This window comes from Stegastes partitus, unplaced genomic scaffold (assembly GCF_000690725.1).
Source record: "Stegastes partitus isolate 25-593 unplaced genomic scaffold, Stegastes_partitus-1.0.2 Scaffold1979, whole genome shotgun sequence".
In the NCBI taxonomy this organism is placed as follows: domain Eukaryota; kingdom Metazoa; phylum Chordata; class Actinopteri; family Pomacentridae; genus Stegastes; species Stegastes partitus.
This window is the reverse complement of record NW_007579710.1, coordinates 62266-84232: the sequence shown is the minus strand read 5'-3', so window position 1 is coordinate 84232 and position 21967 is coordinate 62266. Positions and strand designations below refer to the sequence as shown.

The following is a 21967-nucleotide window of genomic DNA, read 5'->3' as shown; positions in this document are numbered from 1 at the left end:
TTTGGTGAATCAGGTGTAGCAGCCAGAACTCTCTACCTATTCCTTGCACAGATCTCACAACCATGTGGGACCACGCCTGTGGAATCAGCTCCCAGGTTCCATTAGGGCCTCAGAGTTTGCATGCTCTCCCTGTGCAGCTCAGGTTCTCTCCAGGTTCTCCATCTTCTTCCCACATAGTCCAAAAACATGTTGAGGTTAATTGGTGATTCTAAATTGTCTGTAGGTGTCAATGTGAGTGTGCTTGTTGTCTCTAAGTGTAGCCCTGTGATAGACTGGTGACCTGTCCAGGTGTCCCCTGTCTTCGCCCTAAGTCAGCTGGGATAGGCTCCAGCCCCCCGTGACCCTAGTGAGGATTAAGTGGTGTATGGATGGATGGATGTTTGTACATGTTCTTAACTTATGATAAATATTAGTCCGTTGTATACTCTGTATAATACATATGGTAATTTCATGTATGAAGGTGTTTAACTGATAGGTTACCTTCATAAGGGGTTCCATGGTGTAATGGTCAGCACTCTGGACTTTGACTCCAGCGATCTGAGTTCAACTCTCAGTGGAACCTGATTTCTAAGACATAAATTTGTCTGATTGATTGAAATGTTACTGTATATACAAATTCACCTGATTATCTTAAACATCAAGGCTAACTACTTCTATATCTACCAAAAAACTGGCAAATTGAAAACTAAGTGTTTATACCTTTCAAAATTATTCAGGGGAAAACCCAACAGATCTTAAGTTTCCCTGTGAGACAGCATTACTGGCGAAAGTGGAGAGGAAATTTTTGACAGCATAGTATCTCATAGTTTAGAAAATATTCAGGATAAGAACAGCCCAGTTTATACAATCAGTCCCCACTAGTTTGTACCAGATTTGATAAACTCCTGTTACAGCACTGAGGATGACCAAAGACAGAGAACTCAGCATTCAGTCATCATGCCATGAGTCCTTCAGCACTGCCCTCAAGTGGTAGCATCCCTGTAGCACCACATTCAGAGTTTTCACTACTGTTGCCATGACTGTGTTTTTCTCATTGGCTGGATCCAACAAAAATCAAAGCCTGTACAAATGAATAAATAAATAATAAATCACTAAGCTGTATGGTTAGATGTGGTGGATGACCACAAGGTACATTTAAAGAAAGCAAGGATTTTTATTTAGGGATAATACTAGAGAGGGACGGTGCAAGGACATTTGTACAAGCTCACACAGACACAAATGTGCACGTTCACATTGGCAGTACATTGTGTTCTGTGACCTCAGATACACACCGACTCTTGTTATCAACAGCAGCGAGGATGAACCTTCAAATAAACAGTGACAACTGTTTGGTAACTTTGTTTATATGCAGTGTTTCCAATTTTATCTGTTTCCGGCTGGTTGACTTGTATGATGAAGGAGCAAAGTGTTGTGACGTGTCTGAGTAAACCAAATAGAAGCGGAGGATGCTCCCAGGATTGTGTTTTTTCCAGAGATGCCGCCCCACGCTGATCTCTCGTGTAATTGGAGTCAGGCAGCCTGTGGAGTAAATCCTCTTCTGCCAGTGTCAAAACCTAAATCTCACTGCAAGGCATCTGTGAAGTCTGCTGCTGTGGTTACAGTTTTATGAGATGAATGATGACTCTGTGTCCTTTCCTTTATGAGAGTCTCTGTAGATTCTTTCTTTTAAGACAAGAAATTAGTCCTGAGTCAGGCTGGGAGTCAATTTGCGTGAACATCTTTGGGTGTTTTACGAAGAGAGAAAGATGTTTTTTTAGGTAGAATTAACTGCATGCTTGCTGTTGACCGAATATGTATGCAGCTTTAGTGCGACAACAAGACTATAAATCTGTGGCCAAGTAATTCTTCAGAGATTGCAGTGGACCTGGCCTGCCATAATGCAAGACTCCAGGACAGATCAAACAGCTGTGACAGGTTTGCTCTTCATAGAATCTTAACCACTAGCGATAACGGAAAATGTACTTTCAAGGTGAAGATAGAAAAAGAGGCTAAACAACACAAAAGCATGAAGACATGTGACTAGATGGTTCATCCCTTATGTAGAGAAGTTACAGGAAATGTAGTGACACATGGTAAAAGTACAATTTAACATTATTAAATGACAGATCAGTTTCTTCCATCCATCCATTATCTATACACCACTTTATCCTCACTAGGGTCTTGGGGTGCTGGAGTCTATCCCAGCTGACTCAGGGTGAAGGCAGAGGACACCCTGGACAGGTCACCAGTCTATCACAGGGCTACACTTAGAGACAGACAACCAAGCACACTCACATTCACACCTACAGACAATTTAGAATCACCAATTAACCTCAACATGTTTTTGGACTGTGTGGGAGGAAGCCGGAGAACCCGGAGAGAACCCATGCTGCACGGGGAGAACATGCAAACTCCACACACAGGGATTCTGGTGTCCTCACCGGGACGCGAACCTTCTTGCTGCGAGGCAACAGTACTAACCACTGCTTCACCTTGCAGCCCCATATCAGTTTCTTAATTTAGACATTTTTGGACAAAGAGCCAAGAGCAACTGAATAAACTATCCCAGATTGTACAGTAGGTCCTGTAACACTGGGGCCTAAAAACAGAGATTTCCAAACAAAGCACTTAGTTACAAACTCCAGAGTGTTTAACTGCTTTCACTTCATAACCCTACAATGACTGAATAGAGAGACTCACACAGAGAAAATGAACCAATGTCTCTAAACTGTCCAAACAACCAGATATCATGATGCCTGGGTGGGCTTAACTTCTTTACTCATTACACACTATATCAACAGATCACATATTTTAATATTTAGTATGTATGCATCTCGTACTGTGTCAGAATGGACCACAAGTCTGAAGGTAAATGTGTTCTGTGTGCAAACTATAACTTGGCTTAAGGGGCAGTTCATTCTTTTCTTTCTTTCTTTTTTTTTTTTTTTGTGGCCAGAAATTACAAATACAAGTTATAAAGCACTTGATTTAACTTTTTTCCTATAAAAAAATTATAAATAATGAGGACGGGGAAACAGATGTAAAGTAGCTGCTGCTGCCTGCTTCCAGCAACATGGAAGGTTACGTTTGTTCTTCTGTTTTACTGTGGTTGGCACCAAGGCAGCTTTTTGTTGTTGTTGTTTTTTTAAATCTTTGACTTAAAGTGAGTAAAGTTTATGACATTTCGCTGCCACGCTTTGTTTATTAAAGTGAATTATTGATGAATCGCCTTCATGCATGAATCATTAATCAATTAAAGACCAATTTTATTTATGATGATGAAGATGTAAGGAAAAAACAATGGCACGAATTGAATATTGTGAGCATTTTGAAAATCCAACATGCACGAAACCACTAAAACCAATTACCAAAATCTAATAATAAATTACAAATCATGTTTTCAGGGAAGTTCATATCTTATCAAGAGAAGCCAAACTCCCCCCTGGTGCCCCTGTAGTTCAGACCTTGGGTAAATAGTAAATGGTCTGCACCTATATCACGCCTTTCTACCTCAGCGGTACTCTAAGCACTTTACATTGTGTTTCTCATTCACCCATTCGCACACCAATGGCAAGAGAGCTTCCATGCAAGGTGCAACTTTGGGTTCAGCATCTTGCTCAAGGACACTGACATGTGGAAGGGCTGGGGATCAAACCGCTAACCTTGTAATGAGTGGACAACCCGCTCTCATCCTGAGCCAGCTGCTCTGACTGAGTGAGAAACCACATCATTTCCCTTGTCTTAAACCGCCCGGCATTAAGCTGCTTACCTGTGGGAGTTATAATTACATCATCAGAGAGCGAGTCCACCGTTGCTGCTGGCTCTACCTCCCAAAGCTGACTTATGTGTCCGTACAGACTCTGACCCACAGGTGATTAGCAAGCGTGTCTTTGTAAATGATGCCATATTTCAGTTGCATCATCACATCATCATGTTGCCAAATGATGTAAGAATGATTGTTTAAAAAAAAAAAAAAAAGAAAAAGCCCTAATGAATATAAAACTACACAGCGGATTTGATGTAAATAAATAAATAAAGTTTTCAAAAAAAACATGTTTCACATTTGCAAATCAAAATAAGGTTTACAATTAAGATTTATTTATGTTAACAAATTATGCAAAAACTATTGAAATGCTATGTCAACTTATAAAGTCACTTGCACATGGTTCAGGATGCTTTAACCAACAGCTCCGACTGGCCCTGTTGTAAATAAAGTTACTGGACTATATGGCATAAAACACTGACATTTTGAGAAATAATAACATTTGTTTTTCTGCTCTTGAGCTTCAGGTAACGTAGTCTTTGTGCACTACAATCCCTAATGTCCCCATATTTAGTATGAAGCTGAAGTGGTATTTGAGGATGAAAATAAGAGTATTTCATGTGTTATATTATCAAGACGTCAAACAGCGATTCATAAACCAGTTACAAGTAAAGTTCCGACTTTTAAGGAAATGCACATGGACTCTGTGCCGAGGGCCAATAATGCACGCTGCTCTAGATGGCGATGTATTTTTCTGTTGCACATCTTCGAGTGCAGTGGCCTTATGTTCTTCTTCCAATGAAAACACACAGCTCATTGAAATAAACCACACAAGTGATGTCTGTGCATGTTTAGCTTCCATTTTGTTAGGAACCTAAAATAGCAATACATTCATCCATTAACACGTCTAGTGAAAATCTTTTTTTTTTTTTTTACTTTGTTTTCTTGGCTCGGAAAAAACAAATGAGTGAATGCAAACTTGGATTGGAGTCCGACTAAATGGATGGATGCCAACCAAATATTAAAAGATGCCCAGTTTTAGATAAAAATCTAAACAAATGTTGACAAGTAATGAAAAAGTTATATGAAAAGAACAAAGAGGCAAAGAACCTTTATGCAACATTTTACTCCATTTGAGATCAACAAAAATCTATAAGCAGTTAATTTAATATTACAGAGTCCGCCATGTTACAGAGTTATCAGAGTTGAAAAGCCACATATGATCCTCTTTGACAGTATCTCCTGTTTACTCATCTTCTGTTAGGCTTGGATGGTCTTCTAGCATGGCTGAATGACTTCAGAACCGCTGCGACATTCCTCATAGAAAGTGAGACACACAGCACCTTGGAAATAAAAAAAAGCGTTATATTCCATCGGTATCTGCAGAGCTTGCATACTGTATCTGGACATTAACACTTACAAGAAGCCTTTCCCACAGCCCAGAGGTCCAAAGAACAGTTCTGTTGGGAGGCAAACCTTCCTACACACCCCACTTAGACTGGGACAAGACCAGGGGAAGGATGCAGCCTCATTTTCAACAACTGTAATCACAAATAAATGAAGTTGTTTAAGGTAAAAATCCCTCTGCTTTAGGAATAAGAAAATATAAAATCTATATTTCTCTCAAAAGTGCAAGAATGTGGAGATAAGAGCTGCAAAAACATGCTTATATATATTATATCAGGACTTACCATTAAGCAGTAAGACGACCACGAGCGCCAAAACAAGCCCACGATAACAAAACATTCTTGCGTCTGACAGTGTTGCTCCAAAATGAGGATTAGGCTCGGGCCTGTTTGTATTTTGGCCAGGAGGGAGGAGTGACGATAATATGCAGCAGCACACTGGTCACTGGGTTTTAAATGATAGAATTATAAGCATCCCTCAGAGAACATGCTTTTCTTAATCACATTTAAGGAAACTGCATTGCTGTTCCCGACTCGTGACCGAGTGTTGTCATGAGACAAGAGATAAACATTCCCAAGAAAGTGCTTTTTTCTTCTGATTTAAAACACATGAACATTCTTAGCCCTCACTGATTTACTGAGATTGAGGGCATAAATGCTTCTTCCTATAATAAAGTGTCAGTGAAAGCACTTTCTCATAAAGTGCCATTAACATTTGCAGAGCAATTTGTTAACACCATCAAAATTTCAGGTTCATGTTTGTACAGCATATGAACCTTTTCCTGGCGAGGATTTTAAAATGATTTTGTGTCAGTGACGTATGAATGCTAATGTATACTTTCGACATTTAATGTAGAAACCGCAGAGAGGATGATTAATTGGGAGCTTTATAAATCACAGAAACAGCATTGCTCACTGTTATATCACATTACAGGATGTTCTGCTGTGTGGTTGCCGATAGGTTAATGTGATGTAATGTTTTCATTGCCCCAAAAATCACAACTTGTTTTGTAGTAGAGATCAGGACATACAATGCAAAATATGGTCAGGTGACGGGTCTGACAAATGAGAGGTAAGATCAACCAACTTGTTCTGTGTAGGTGGCTTTTATTTATTCAGAGAGATTTTATGTGCTACTTCTCTGGTTACAGAAATAGATGTTGACCTCCTTAACTGTACTGAAAAACCAGGGCTAATGTCACCGTCACATGGTCGACGCTGTGGGCCAGTTAGAGGAAAACATGGAAAAAGTTTCTGAACACACAGTTCAAGAAAGAACCAGATGTAGGAAATTATATAGCTGTCAGCTTCTTTGCCCAGACTTCAGCTGTAGCCTCAAATGACAGCATTAGTCAACCTTATAAGAACCCCCATGACACAAAAGGCCACCACCAAATATGAACATAACCTCTGGGTCTGAAAAGTAAATAATTTTAAAGCTGCATTCTTTCTAATGCCCAGCAGGGGGCGGACATCTGAGAAAATTGCCCCACTTCTCCCTTGATTTGTTATCCAAGTAAACATTTTCCTAATGAGTTTATGGTTTAAATTTCTACTTTCAAGTCCTGTTCAACACAGCATGCTGCTCATTTTGTAAATTATGGTGACATTTAGAGGGAACTAGACATTAAAGTAGGGTATGCTTTAGGATGGGACTGTATAGCAACCCTAAAGCTCTCAGTTAGGTTCAACCTTTGCTTCTCAAAAGAAAATTCAAAAGACTAAGATGCTGACACCTAAATTGCAAACGTGAAGCTTCAAATCAATAATCCACGGACCAGTGGGTGATATCAAGGTAGCAACACATCTTTTATGAACAGTCCATGGTCTGGCGACTTGAGGACTGTGGTCTTCAGTCAGTTTATAGAAGGACCATCAAACTCTAAAACAGGCAACCATCTCTATGTGGAAGACTAGGAGTCATCGTCTTTTGCAGATGAGAAGCCCTAAGCCAGATTTGTGTAGTGGCTGATCATTATTCATTCAGCTATTGTTATTATTGTCTACAATTTTATGTCTGGTGAAGCTTTTCCGTGCCTTCCAGGACACATTAAAATGAGCGAAACATTATTTTCTGCCTCTTTTTTTTGCCATCAACCACTCAATTCAGTTCTTCTCATTTCACTGAATAACTAAAAAGAAATGTAACTATGACTGGGGTAACTGGTTTAAATCAGTTTGCTGAGATATAAAGAAATAAATGCCTGAACAAATTATTGTTGTGGGTTGCGTGATCTCGAAGGTCACAACCCTTCGGACACAGTTTCATCAGTGTTGCATCAGTGTTTTCCAAAGGGAAGTCATTAGTGTGTTTCTCCCGGCCCTCGTTTCTCCAGGTGCTGTCCAAAGAGGTCTCACCTGTGGCAAAACACTGGTGTCTAATTGCTTTCCAGAGGAATGGCAACTCAAAGTGGACTAATGGCCTCTAATGTGTTTACTGATTTATTGTAGAACGCCTTTGCTTTAACATTTGAGCATTATCAGTAGAGGTTCTGGCTGACAAAGACGTGAATTTTTACATCAGCAGTTCATTATTTATGATTTATCTAATAAGCACATGCTGTACAGATTTGTTTATTTTTTAAAAAAAATCATAACCTTAACAAGAAATTAGTACCAGAAAAAAAATACAAATAAAAAAAATAAAAGTAAAAAATGCAAATTTGAATCAAAAGGTGCTGATATTTAGGATTGCAATGTGCTGCTACAAATAAATAATAATAATAATAATACAGAAATAAATACAGAAAGATCATTTTCATTACATTTTTCAACAAACCTTTCTACTTCCACTTGTAGTTTTTGTAGCTTACATTTGCAGAATCACACTGTGATATGACTGACGACCACCCATAGCCCAGAGGTCAGACCTCTACCTCTGTCTAAAAGCTGAACAAACAGATAGACCAGCTATGATGTCGGGGCAGCTTCTCGTGGCCTGAATTCAGTCGATGAATTTAGGTTTAACGTCATCTGTGGTGCATTTAGCAGCTGAACAGCCAGTTATCTAGACTTATGTTTTGTCCATGTGAAGTTCTGATGCTTTCTAACCTCCTTATTGCTTAGTGATTGGAAAAAGATGCAGTATTGATTGTGTCTTATGTGCGCTGCGACTTGTGTTGTGTAATGCACAACTTTCTAATCCGAAGTACGGCTGCTGCAATGACCTACTTTGAGTCTGAGCTTTGTTTCGCCTCCAGTTTTTCTGCTTTTGGCCACTGAAGACCTTTATAAAAGGTTAAGGCCACTCTGTCATCCTCCTGTTAGGTAGCAGAGATTCAGTTGATTTGCTTTTATCTGTTCCAACAAGTCCACCGCACAGAAACACTCACAGAGGACTCTGCAGTGACTTACATAGAATTATTAGCCACAACTTTACATTTAATGGTTTGTATTAGAGGGACTTGCTTCTGGTCCCCGTGATGTGACTCTGTAAACAGATTTAGGTCACCACAACATGAGTAATACCTGGACACGCACACACACACACACACACACACACACACACAGTATTCGTAATTTACCTCTGATACCATCAGAAAATTGCTACAGGCCTCAAGCAATGTCTGGCTTTAGCACACATACACAAACACAGGATCACTGCACATTGGGCGAATTTGTGATGATACCAAAACTCAACATAGCCTCAAGTCCAGGTTGCAAAAGATTTATAGTGAATACATGAACAAGGTAAGTAAGATTTCAGAATTTCAGGAAGCTGTGACTCATTCTTTTTCAAACACATGTCAGAAGTAATGTGGCACACTTGTTATATGTAGTGGAAAAAGGAACTTTGCTTCAGTATGACTCACTGACAAGACTTCTGCTCCAAATGTGCAATCTCAGCTGCAGCTATAAATGTATATGTTATCTGTACCTTCTGTGTGCACTTCTCTAAATCAATATCAGCACAAGAGCAAAAGAAAACAGCAAAAGGAGTTTGAGGTGATGATGCTTTGGTAACCATGGCAACAAAGGAACCTGAATAACATTAAAAGCCCACCTAAACTTAAGCAGCGCACTCTGTTGCAAGGAGAGGACGGAAATCAGGTACAGTAGACTCTGTTTCTAAATGTATGCTGAATGTACTCTGAACCTGTAGGTGTACCAGATCACTTAGATGAAAATGTGTCTTAAGATGATAAATATTGGTACAAATTCTATGGTGTCCAGAAGTCACATTTTAGAACCCTGTTAAAATGTACAGTTTCTATTTCAGCAAAAGCATTGCAGTTTTTTTTCTGATGTGAAGTCTTTGTCATATAATGCATTTATCTTTTGAAAGTGAAATTGCTTTTAAGATATATGTTTCTTTTGTTTTTTTTTCCAGAATTGAAGTGAAACATGGACAATAGAACAGCTTTAACGTTCAAAATGACAGCATATGCTATCATGGAAAACTACAAACACGGCATGTTTGCTGTTTTCCTCCTGCTCTATCTCATTAGTGTCATTTTGAATTCACTGCTCATTTCTATTATACACCAAAACAAGGAGCTGCATCAGCCTATGAATGTGTTCACATGCATGTTATCCCTCAATGAAATATACGGCACCACTGCTATGTTACCTGCAATTATGGCCGTGCTCATGTCTGAGACACATGAAGTGACTGCCAAGTGGTGCATGGCTCAAGTCTATTTCCTGCACACATATGGATGCGAGGAGTTTTGTGTTTTAGCGCTCATGGGATACGACAGATATGTTGCCATCTGTTACCCGCTTCACTACCACAGCATCATGTCTAATTCAAAAATGTGTAAGCTCATTGCACTAGTAATCTTGTACCCCCTGATTGTGTTTGGATGTTTTTACTCACTAACCTTACAGCTGGACTTCTGTGGGAGAGTCATACCAAAACTGTACTGTGTGAACATGGAACTGGTGAAAAACTCCTGTTCGAATCCACAGTACATAAGTATCGTGGGACTCGTGCTTATTTTGTTGTTAGTGGCCCCCCAGTTTGTGATGATTGTTTTCTCTTATGCACAAATTTCACGAGTATGTAGGAAATTACCAAAAGAATCTCAAGTCAATGCTCTGAAAACATGCATCCCACATTTATTGTCTTTGATTAACTACACAATCGGTGCGCTTTTTGAAATTATCCAGACCAGATTTAAAATGAATCACGTAGCTTCTGAGCTGCGGATCCTTTTGTCTTTATACTTTGTCATCATCCCGTCAATTACCAACCCAGTGCTGTACGGACTCGGCACTCAGATAGTAAGAGTTTATATTCTGAAACTGTTTATTAAATATAAGATCCTGCCTAAAAAATCAGCAAAGACACTGACTGCAGCTTAGGTGCTATTATTCTTTTATACATTGAATAACGAAGGCAAAACTCTTTCTTTTAATGCTCTTTATGAAGTAATTACTCTAATGAGGCCATCTGGGTTACTTTGCTGTTTTTATTCCTTTCATGTTTATATTGAACAGTGCTGACAATAATAACTAATATAGATCACGAAATGCAATCCTATGATTTAAATTAAAATGCATTTTCACCTAATGCACCTGAATATGATGTACTATTGAATTTAATAAAACAAAGTGCTTTTGTGTTAACTCATATTCATGAAACCAAACAGTCCTAATGTCATAGTTTACTTTAAAGGATTTGCTTTTTGATTTATAAGTAAGTCAGAGCGATTGGGGATTTCAGTCACAACCAGCTGCATAATGATTTTGGTTTACATATGTCTGTGTTTGCATATTAAATGCACCTTGACTTCAAAGCATTGTAAAATTGCCTTTTGAAAATGTGTTTGACTTCAATAATAGTTTGGGGAGGCTCAAAGGTACTGCCAAAAATGACAGTCTGTGTGTACTCTGCACTTACACCCTCATAAATAAACGTTTTTATACCTTTCACCAGTGACAGACATTTAAAAATTCATCCTATTTTAATAAAAGAACATCATTTCATTACATGTCTTCTCAATTTCATGAGTCATTTCACCTACTGTGATATTCACTTTGAATCTGTTGCATCATATTTGCTGAATTTGTTGACAAATTGCAAATCTACTCTGTTAACATAATCACAAATATCAGTCAGAGCCAAGCGGAGAGGCTGAAATTCACATAGACGTGCTGCACACGGGCATTCAAACTAACAACTGCAAGAGAGAGAGGAAAAGGAGGGACAAGAGAAAACACACTCTGTCATGCACAGTGTTATCTGTGGAGCCGAGTAGTGACGCAGATTCATTAAATCAACTGGATGACACCTACTGTATGTCACGTTAAGAGGATATACCGAGTACTTACAGCTCTGGAGTAAATTCAAGGAGATTAGATGATATTTTTACTCTGGAATAAAACTGAGTTGCTGGGCAAAGCAGGGCCTCAGCCTGTTTAGGAGGAGTTTCTGTCGTCAGTCAAAATAAAGTGGCATAAAGTGTCCGTTTGTCTGATTGAGTTAAACTCTGAACACAGGGCCCATTCAGACACTGCTGAAAGAATCTGTCAATTAATATCCTCTGTTAGCTTGTGCGCAATGGCCTAAATATTTGTCAGAACAATAGACATAGTTTTTATCCACAACCAGTGGATTGTGACTCTGCTATAAATAGATGCTGCACAAACAGAATGTGCTACATAAAAAAATGCAAATAAAGTGCATGTAGTGTCTTTTAAGTGAATCTGCTCAATCAACAACAGGAGGAGAAATGCTAATATCCCTGAGTATATGAGCCCCTCTGATAAACCATGTGTACCAGGTTTAATACAGTATTGTGATAAAGTCCATGCCTAAGCAATAAAACTTATATCTTAGCAGCTCTCGCAATAGTTTTGTGCATAAAAATACTTCTACACATTAACCTGACGAAACCTGGTTTTAAATTTTCAAGTCAAACTCTTTTCATCATGCCTGCCACGATATGAAATTCTTCATCACTGCTTTCTGAATTAGAGAAACACGGAGCAGCTAAATGGATAAACAGGCTCATTAGTGTTTGAAATCTCTTTGGAAGCAATTATGAACTGATTCATAATGAGAATGAGGACGAACTGACCGGAGAACAACACCTGGAGAATAAATGACCTTCATGTAACTGTGTTGAAACAAGCCCGAACACAAGTTATTTTAATTATTACTGACGATGATATACTTCATAAATAAAAGACATACCGTCGGGTACATCAGTATTTGCACAGTGACACAATTTTCAGAGTTTGTTTCTCTTCACTACGATGATAGATTTTTGAAATTAAGCCACAGAGATGTGATTGGAGTGTAAATTTTCAGCTTTAGTTTAAGGGGTTTAACAAAAGTATGTTATCATCCATTTAATGAAAACTATTTTTTACACAGTCCCTCTAGTTATACAGGCTCTAACATAACTGAACAGCTGATATGCAGTTTCAGCTCATTACTTTATTACAAATCACACTATAAAAAGAGAGTTGTTGGACCAACGTAAATGAGTTGCTTCACTCGGTCATTTGCAACTGAATTGAGTTGATCTAAATTATGTTAACAAGTAATATCAATGCCACTGGCTTACAGTCGTGAACAAAATCTACACTTTAGATGTTATTTTTGCTGGATGTGTTTTTTTTTTTTTTGAGCCAGCAGATTTTGTCCTATTTCCAGAAAACCTATAATTCATCTATGTGTCCTTTTCATAGACGCATGTCTTTCATTCTTGGAACATTCAGAGTTATAGGAGTCACTGAAAGCTCAAGCTGCCATCATGTACATGATCTTCAACTCAATTTTAAGGAAAGTCAACTTGAAGTTTCAATTTTTTCTCAATTTAAGTCTTGCTTAACCCAGACTAAAAGATGATTTTGTCATAAAGATTACAGTTCTCTAGATCTGTAGTCACTGACATCATAACGTCAGGCCCATGATGCTAATGGACCAGTAGACCTAATTTTTGCACTTACATTGAAACTAGAAACCAGTTTAAAAGAACCTGTTGTCATTTTTAGTTGATAGAATCCTCAAAGGTCAGCTGCCATCACCAAAGCAGATATATAATTGGGATTTCTTTCAAACTGTACTTTATTTCACTGCAGCTCAAACACACCTTTTTACAGTGATGTCTGGAGCTGATTCTAAGTGTTGAACTGATATTTAGTAGAAACTCTCAAATTCTAGTCCAAAGAGGGGATAATGCAAGTGACGGAGGCCGTCATTAGTCTGAAAAACAAAGCTTATCTATCAAAGAGAGACTGCATAAACTTTAGGAGAGGAAAAAGGATGAATGCAGAATTCTTCAACGGCCTTACAACATCTGGCCAAGTGATCAACACTCTTGAAATGATCAGTATGTCATCGTCAAGATCTAGACATCAAGACATGCCTTCAGGAAAATAAAGACAGAGGGTTCACCTTGAGGTGTAGAAAACATCTAAAACAGCCAGCCCAGTTATGCAGCTGTATTTTTGGACAGATAAAACCAAGATGAACTTGTACCAGAGTGATGGAACTGGGCTACTGGTGTTTACTGATGATGCAACTGCTGATAGAAGCAGCTGGATGAAGGTTGAAGTTTGTCAGATGCTACAAAATCGACACGACAGCGCTTCACAGCACAGGTGGATAATCACACAAAACAAATCCAAAAGCAAACTAAGAGCTTCTTAGGGCAAAGACACTGAATATTCCTAAATGGCTGATCAGTCATCTGACCTCAACACAAATGAGCAACTTTTCACTGACTCAAGACAAAAGGAAGCTACACATTTGGTGATGTACGTGGGTTCTAGGCGTCAGACAGTCACTGACTGCAAAGGATTTACGTCAGAGTATCAAAAATAATCCTTATAATTATGTTATTTTGTCAAATTACTTCCGAGAGGGTGAAAATGGAGGAACGATGTGAAAAATGTCTGTGACGGTTTATGCAATATTCTTGTTAAACCTCTTGAAGTAAAGCTGGAAGTCTTTCAAGACACTTCAGTTACATCTTGAACGCTTCATTTCAGAACCTATATGTTTTGTCGCACACAGGAAAAATGACAAAACTGTGTCACTTTCCAAATACTTATCAAAATGAGTGTATCTTACATTGAGAATTGTTAACATAAACATGTAAAACTGAAGCATTTAGACAAGCCTAAAACTACAGCCTGGGCTCTCCAATTAGATTTCACATCTGAATCCAGTACATTTTAGCCAGAACTCTTACTGGCAAAGATGATCCAAATGGAGGTTTACCATTAATTCCTTACAAATAGAGAAGCACAGGGTTGTGTGAGCTCATCTCTAGTCTTCCCACTTTTCACAGGATTAAAAACACTTATTCCAAATGCATTTCTATTAAAGTTTTCAGATATTACAGCACTGTTGTATTTGTAAAGAACTGAAGATGATCCTAGTTTTCATCAGCATTGTACAGATAGATTGATGTTTTTTCATTAATTATCAATACAAAGACACACAAAACCAGTGAATTCAATCAACTTGTATCTGAATCACTTACCATTACAGGTACTCGTAGTTTGAACTTTTCCTGTAAATGTTTAGCCGTCTGTGTGGACGCTGCTTTATCCTGGAGTCATTTAGAGCAAATCTTCTCTTATACTGAATGTTGTGTAGAACATGGAAGACGTTTTCCTGCAGTTCAGCTCAAAGCTTGACGATCAGACTGAATCTCCATGGCACTCGAGTCCACTTTTCTAGTTGTGTACACTAAAAGGACATTTTCTGGTATGTCATGTTTTATCTGAAAATATCTTTTTCCATCAAACAGGAGATCTAGAGCAGGGGTGTCGACATCCGCTCCTCGAGGGCCGCAATCCTGCATGTTTTAGATGTTTCCCTCTTCCAACACACCTGATTCAAATGATCAGGATCGTTATCAGGCTTCTGCAGAGCTTGATGATGAGCTGATCATTTAAATCATGGAAGAGAGAAACATCTCAAACATGCAGGATTGCGGCCCTCGAGGACCGCAGTTCGACACCCCTGATCTAGAGAGACAGAGAGTGAACATCCTGGGAAATTTCAGCAGAACATTCTGATGAAAAAATGGAATCAAATCAACTAAGCTGTAGAAGTGGGAATCAGGAAACACAAACATCACTGATCTTCACATATTTCCTAAAAAATCATCATTAAGTGTAAATGTCAGTTTGGTCTACCATGTTCTTTACCAGTAACAGCAACTGCCTGAATTGTAATCTCCTGAAAGGTTTAGATGTGACAAGTTAAAAAAAAAGAGGCTGCTGCATATTTAGCTGATGTGTAAAAGATATTTGTTCATAACACCGAGGACTGATACAAAATGCACCGTGAGGCTCCAGTGTTTTGAAATATTTCGTGCATAATGTGGATGAGATTGAACCTCTCGACCTTAAAGGACAAACGTGCAAAAGTGAACTTAAACTGGAGGCAACATTGTCTTTTCTTTTTTTCTACCACCTTCAGCTCATCTGTGTTTAGTAAGTATAGTGGTACAGAATGAATGGAAAGAATAAAAGAGGTCTATGATTGCAACAGTTAAATAACAACACCAAGGTACTTTAAAATATGATTCTTGGTGATCAGTCTCACAGTGGTGTAGTACAATAAAATTCCCACATCAGCTTTAGCTGACCTGAAGTATAACCTCCAGAACATTTCTGGCTTTAACCTCAATACCACGAATAGCATAGAAAAGGTTTGACACAGAAGATGTTAGAGGCTTTGACACATGAGTCCTGTGAAATTATTGGTGTGTCGGTAAAACCACATGACTTCATCTCACAGGAGAATAACTGTGAAGGTACAAAAGTCGCTCAGTGCAGGGAAGCGCAGGTGAGGAGGTGAGGAGCTGCTCACCGAGGTATAAAACTTACTGCATGTGAACTCTTCTGATGAATTTCTATCAACATGAAAAACTTCTCCAAAGTGACGTCTCTGTATCTGTCTGAATACTATGGAATGGAGGACCTGAAGGCTTTGTACTTCTGCATCTTCCTGGTTATATACATCACCATCATCGCTGAAAACTCGGTATTAATTTGGGTGATCTATCGCGAGAAAAGCCTGCATGAGCCGATGTATGTGCTGCTGTGTAACCTGGCTGTGAACAGCTTGTGTGGAAGCACCGCCTTGCTGCCGGCGCTGCTGGTCAACCTGCTGTCACGCACACACGAGATATCTTTATCTTTTTGCCAGACACAGATCTATGCTATACACACATATGCAATCACTGAGTTCACTATTCTGGCAGTGATGAGTTACGACAGGTATGTGGCCATTTGTCATCCCCTGTCTTATCATCAAATCATGTCACAGAAAGCTCTTAAACTTGTTGTGTTTATGTGGCTCTACCCCATGCTGGCATTCCTCACTGTTCTAGTTTTCACTCTTCGGCTGCCGTATTGTGGGAGAACCATAGAAAAGGTGTACTGTATAAACTACTTGCTGGTAAGACTTGCATGCACAAATACTTTTATTGTTAACATAGTTGGGTTACTATCTGTAGTTCTGTATTCAGCTCCACAGCTCACCATGATCTTTTACTCATATGGACACATCCTGAGAATATGTGTGTTTTCATTTAGTAGATCAAAGTTCAAAGCTCTTCGGACATGCATTCCTCACCTACTAGCAATAGTCAACTACTCCTTTGGGTGCTTTTTTGAAGTAGTACAAGGTCGATTTGACAGTAGTCACCTGTCCTATCAAACTAAGTTGTTTTTGTCTCTGTATTTCTTGATATTCCCTCCCCTCCTTAATCCTGCAATCCACGGTTTGAGTATTGGGCTCATCAGGGCACGACTCATTAGGCTGCTCGGCAGAAAAAGCAGGCAAGTTGACATGATGTAGAGAAGATGAGGCGATGTTACTGTGCAGTTAGAGTGTGTCCTGCATGCTGCTGTGAAGCCTCTGGAAACACATGACATGCAGAGTGTTGTTTAATCACATTTGCTCTCTTATTTACTTTAACAGGACCAGACCAGCTGGTGCTGAGAGAAACATTAAATTCATGTCATGCCACGTTGAATTCCTGGTGACTTTCAGTCTCTTTCTTTGTTCCTCCTCCTGCACCCAGATTCCAAAATAGGACTGATATAAAGACTTATTGGAACTTTTACACACAGCTGTAAACATAGTTACTAAAACTGTTCTTTAATTTTGTTAAATGTCCAAACAGTAAAAATGAAGGAAATGTGAAAATTTAATATAAAAACTGAAAAAAAATATGATACTTATGATGTCAAGCATGACTGCTGTTTGTTTTCATTTGACTGGTTGCAAGTAAGTGAGAATGAGTTTATTTTATTTTTTATCTGCTGCTTTGCATCTTGCAATTACTGTTTAATCCTGCATTTGTAGTGAAGTGCTTTGGTTAAATGTAAAAGGACTTAAACATGCTCTTCCTGTTCATTTAATACTTAAGGTGCCACAATGAGCTTGCCAAAGCTCTACTTTTTGTTAGTTTTTGCAACGAGTAAATGCTTATATATGTCATTTCTGGTTTCTAATCGGCAGAAATTCCTCTTTTTTGTGTGCATTATTTGTAACAATTAATAAAGCATAAATATTCCAGTCACTGAATTTCCTTCATCATCAACATATTAATAAGGATGATTTATAATTTAAAAAAAATAAAAACAACATATAATGAGGATATTTTAATATGAACAAAAGATTTGAATTTGTGCATTGCGTGTAAAACATATGATGGAAGAGATCAGCTTATCACTCAGTGGCTGTGGGTAGTCTGACAAGCAAATGTGTTTGTACCTAATTATGTGTATGTTTATAGCAACATTATTACTGGTTGTTATTTGTGGGGTTGTAGCTGTTGAACCTCTGCAGCTCTGCTTCCAAAAGGTAGCAGGAAAATCTTCACTTATCACTGTCACTTATTACTTATTACTCATACAGGACAAATTCCACACATTATTAACAGGTAATTTTCAAGACATTATTATGGTTTGGTAAAATATATATATATGATGAAATGAGACTACAACTCTGAAAACTGGAAATTCATATGGCTCTATGTGTTGTATTCTATGATCCCTCCTTCAGTTGTAAAAGATGAAGGTTCAGCTAAAACATAAGAGAAGTCCCCTTTGGCTGTCTCCATACGTCCGCAGGTACAAACACTGTCACTGCAGGACAGAGGCCCTGACATCTGTAAAGGGGAGCATCACCACTGGGAGAACATTATTAATGCTTCTATTGTTCTGTGAAATCTTGGATGACTCTTTTGTTCGTGCTTTCTGGACTATTTTTAGTCAACAAAGTCAGGTATGATAAAAAAACAAAATGCTAGTTATCCTTCCACGAAGTGCACAACCCAAGATCATAAAAGGTTCTGTAGCCCAAATCCTCTCACGCTGAATTTTCCCCTCTAACAGTACCTGCTAACCACAATCACTGGCTGTCAACCAGAAACTCACAGAACAATGGTTTCCTTCCTGACATGTCTTCAAAAGGCATTTTTTACTGGATTTGCTGTTTCAGCCTTGTCTGAAACTGAGAAGATAATAACATGAGTGGCTGATGGAGAGCAGTTATCCTGACAATTATTTTTGTATCGTGAGGTTGAAGGAAGTTCTCAAGTTTCACTTTTCTGCGTCTGAACTCAGTGGTGGTGAAATGTGAGACTCTCTTATTGTTGATCCCATACATACACTGCAAATAGGTCCTCGTCTTTATTATTCTTTTTGCATTAAATATGCCTGATGCATCATAAACGCTAAATGTTTAATGCTTACGGTGTCAAAAAAAAGGATTTCAAAATGTGTAACATGAGAAAAAACAGTGCGTCTCCCATGTGCCCATACCATACTTTATTTAATAAAAAAGTAATGTAGCTACAATATGGCACAGGTGTGCAATGTGAGTCAAATGGCATGGTAACGTGTTTTAGTCTTACAAAGCATGCTTGTACATTAAACATTTAATAAATACAGCTATTCCTCTTTTTATGGTGAACATTTAGAAAAAAAATCATTCAGTTTTTCTGGGATAATCTGTATAAGAAGAATTAAAAATACACCGCGGTGGTTGTGTGCTTGTATGGCAGGGTGGGGGAGTCGAGGGGAGGGGGAGGGAGGGCGTGACACCAGTATTCTCCGGACCGAACGCACTTAGAAATACAAAACTGTTTTACAAACAATCAGGTAGACGGCATGCATACAAAAATAGACAACTATTCTGATCATTCCTTTGTAATTTACAGTACTGGTTCATTATTGCCAAGCATTATATTTTTGTGCCTCTGTTTCGAGGAGTAGCTTGCTTTCTATATTCTTCTCTCAACTCTCCTGGAAAAGTACAATTTACATTCACTATCACTGAGGCACAGCACTTGATGTACAATTTGTATAAGTACCCCAAAAACATTGTGTAGTCACTGTTGTCGTAATGTAATATTAAATATATATATATACATGTATATGCTTAACACCCTGTACACTCAGAGAACAAACGTACCCATGAACCAAACATACATGCATAACAAAAACGTTGTGCACATCTGAGCGGCTGTACACAACTCCAGCATAATGTTGAAAACCGTTCAACAGAAGCGAGGGAAGGTGGCCATGCAAGTGAGCGACGATTTCAAAAGCTCTCCGACGATTCTTTGACACGGACACAAAGTGCTTATTTGCCATATACCCTGTAAGTCTATAAGTTATTTGAACCCAACCAGGCATCGTTTTTTTTTTTTTTTTTTGCCTTTTATTACAGCCAGCCCTCATCTTAAAAAGAGCGAGATGAGGCAAAGAGGGACACCAAGTCTTTGTGCTCCTGCACGGTGAGTGAACTTTAAGTAAAGGGAGAAGAGAAGGAGAACCGAGCAGGTAAAAGATGGTTTTTGGTGCCTCTTGTCTCCAGCAGCGGGATGCCGGCAGTGTGAGGCACAGGCAGAGGCGGTACGGTCGAAGTGTCATCAACAATGATCCTCAACAGGTTACCCTAAAAAGCCCATCGACCGGTTTGTGTCTTGAAGAGGAACATTCTGCAAGAAAAGGTTTAATTAGCAACCAGCAAATACAGAGAATGTACAATTGTCCTCAGATGTATTCATATCCTTCTATTAAAGAAAAGAAAAAATTCACAATGGTCACTGAAACAAGTAGAAACTGAAAAGAGTAATAATAAATAAAAATTTGCTAAATTATAATTTAGTGAAATAAGACATTGCTTTTGAATTGTGGTTGAAAAGAATAATTAAAAAAAAAAATAAAAAAACTGTCCCAGACAAATTAGAGCACTTTGCTGATGAGCAGTGTGGCAAAATCAAAAGAGCTGTCAACAGGTGCAGAAGTCTGATAGAGAGTTACAGTTCAATAACATATTAGTTTACAGGTCCCATCATGTCCCATCATTAATTTCAACTTATTTCGTGACAGCTGTTCTTTTCCTTCCTTAATGGGAGGGTATGAATACATTTTAGGACGACTGTACGTAACAATAAAAGGCTAAGACGTTTTGTACCTTCAGTGAGCTGTGGAGGATCCGCAAACGGTGCAGCTTGTCATTCAGCAAGGGGTCATTAACTCTGCGCACAAATGAGCGCTTGTACTCCAGGCGGCTGGCTGATCTGTGGTCAGCAGAGGTGGACAGATTGGTTTGCTCCAGAGCTCGGTACAGATCCACCAGAGAGTCCGTCTGCATCCTGCAGTCCCGTCCAGGTCCTGGCAACAAGGACAAATGAACATCGACAAAGGTTTTACACTAAACTAGACTCATGGATGAAGAAAATAACAGCAAACAGCACGAATATAAACTTTCAGAAAACAATCTTTCAGTGAATCTCTCAGCAGACCATCATATGAAACTGCAGACAGCTTCCCTCTACCTGCCCAGCATGAAAAGTGGCTGGTCAAGGGACTCAAAATGGTCGGGGGACTTTCTCGAGTAAACAGAACATTTTCTGGAAAGAATGTTGCAGTAGAGGTTTCCAAATGTTCCCAGCTATGAGCACCATGAATAAACCTACATTGATTCCAGGTAGTTTTAGAGATGAAGAGATATGAAGCTCTATGTGCATGCTGTGTACAGCGGTGGAGGAGATCACAAATGTTTACTTCAGTAAAAGGGTTAAAATGTTGTGTTAGTCAAAGTGTGGGAATGTAGCAGGGTGAAAATGAAATGCATAAAAGCGTAATAAAGTGCCCCATGATAGCTAAATCATTTCATAATTATCACTATTGCATTATAGGATGCAGGACTTTATATCTGAAGACCTCTAACATGGAGCTAATTTATTACAAAGATTTATCTGCTGAATATTTTCTCAGTTGATCATTTCACTGTTTCTTTTGATAAAACTGTCATTTATTTGTAGAAAAAGAAGAAAATCCTCACTTTGGAGCAACTAGTTCATTGAATGAATCAGTTGTTAAAATAATCTAATCATTTTACTTCAGGTAGACAAAAACAGAAAAAATATAGAATATTCTATAAGCTTGTCATTTGTAAAGTAACCTGTAAGTGCAGCTGCTAAATAAAGGTACAAAGCATAAACTGAAAACACACAAATTAGAAGTAGCTTAAACTGTCCTACAACAGTTAACACTGTGAGGAAAATGAGCAGAATTTAATCAGAAAATAGTTCAAATATAATCAGAGAAAGTAAATTGTGTTTTGGTCGAAGAAGTTTCATGTCTGAAGTGTTTTTCACATTTTCTTATCTTTCCTCCTACTGCCTGTGTAATGACCTGCCTGAGGAACTCTGGCTGCTACATCACTATCTTCTTTTAAATCACTTCTGAAGACTTATTTGTATTTGAAAGCTTTTCTATAATTTTTTTTATATTTAATTTTTTTCATGTCTACTTTTGTTCTGGCTGTTGAGTTACGCTGCATTTTACTTCTGCAGTCTTTCGTTGCTCATTTTTAAAT

The 21967-nt window shown here is 38.5% G+C and overlaps 2 protein-coding genes and 1 non-coding gene across 3 annotated transcripts in view; 2 read left to right on the top strand and 1 right to left on the bottom strand.

Moving 5' to 3' along the window:
• Positions 1 to 141: 141 nt before the first annotated feature.
• LOC103373432 (olfactory receptor 10R2-like) lies at positions 142 to 14870 on the top strand (the record flags this gene model as incomplete). Its single annotated transcript, XM_008303319.1, has 3 exons — positions 142 to 160; positions 9563 to 9756; positions 14862 to 14870. Coding segments are annotated over 3 exons (222 nt in total), but the record flags the coding sequence as incomplete, so codon positions are not given.
• trnaq-uug (transfer RNA glutamine (anticodon UUG)) lies at positions 491 to 562 on the top strand. Its single transcript has one exon. It is a non-coding gene; the product is annotated as a tRNA-Gln (tRNA).
• Positions 14871 to 20030: 5160 nt separating the features above from the next.
• Positions 20031 to 21967, bottom strand: part of LOC103373429 (connector enhancer of kinase suppressor of ras 2-like) — a 30698-nt gene continuing 28761 nt past the window's right edge. Inside the window, exons 21-22 of the mRNA XM_008303316.1 lie at positions 20558 to 20757; positions 20031 to 20078 (exon numbers count right to left, since the gene is read on the bottom strand). Of these exons, the coding sequence (XP_008301538.1) occupies positions 20031 to 20078; positions 20558 to 20757 (248 nt within the window). The remainder of the gene's footprint in view (positions 20079 to 20557; positions 20758 to 21967) is intronic.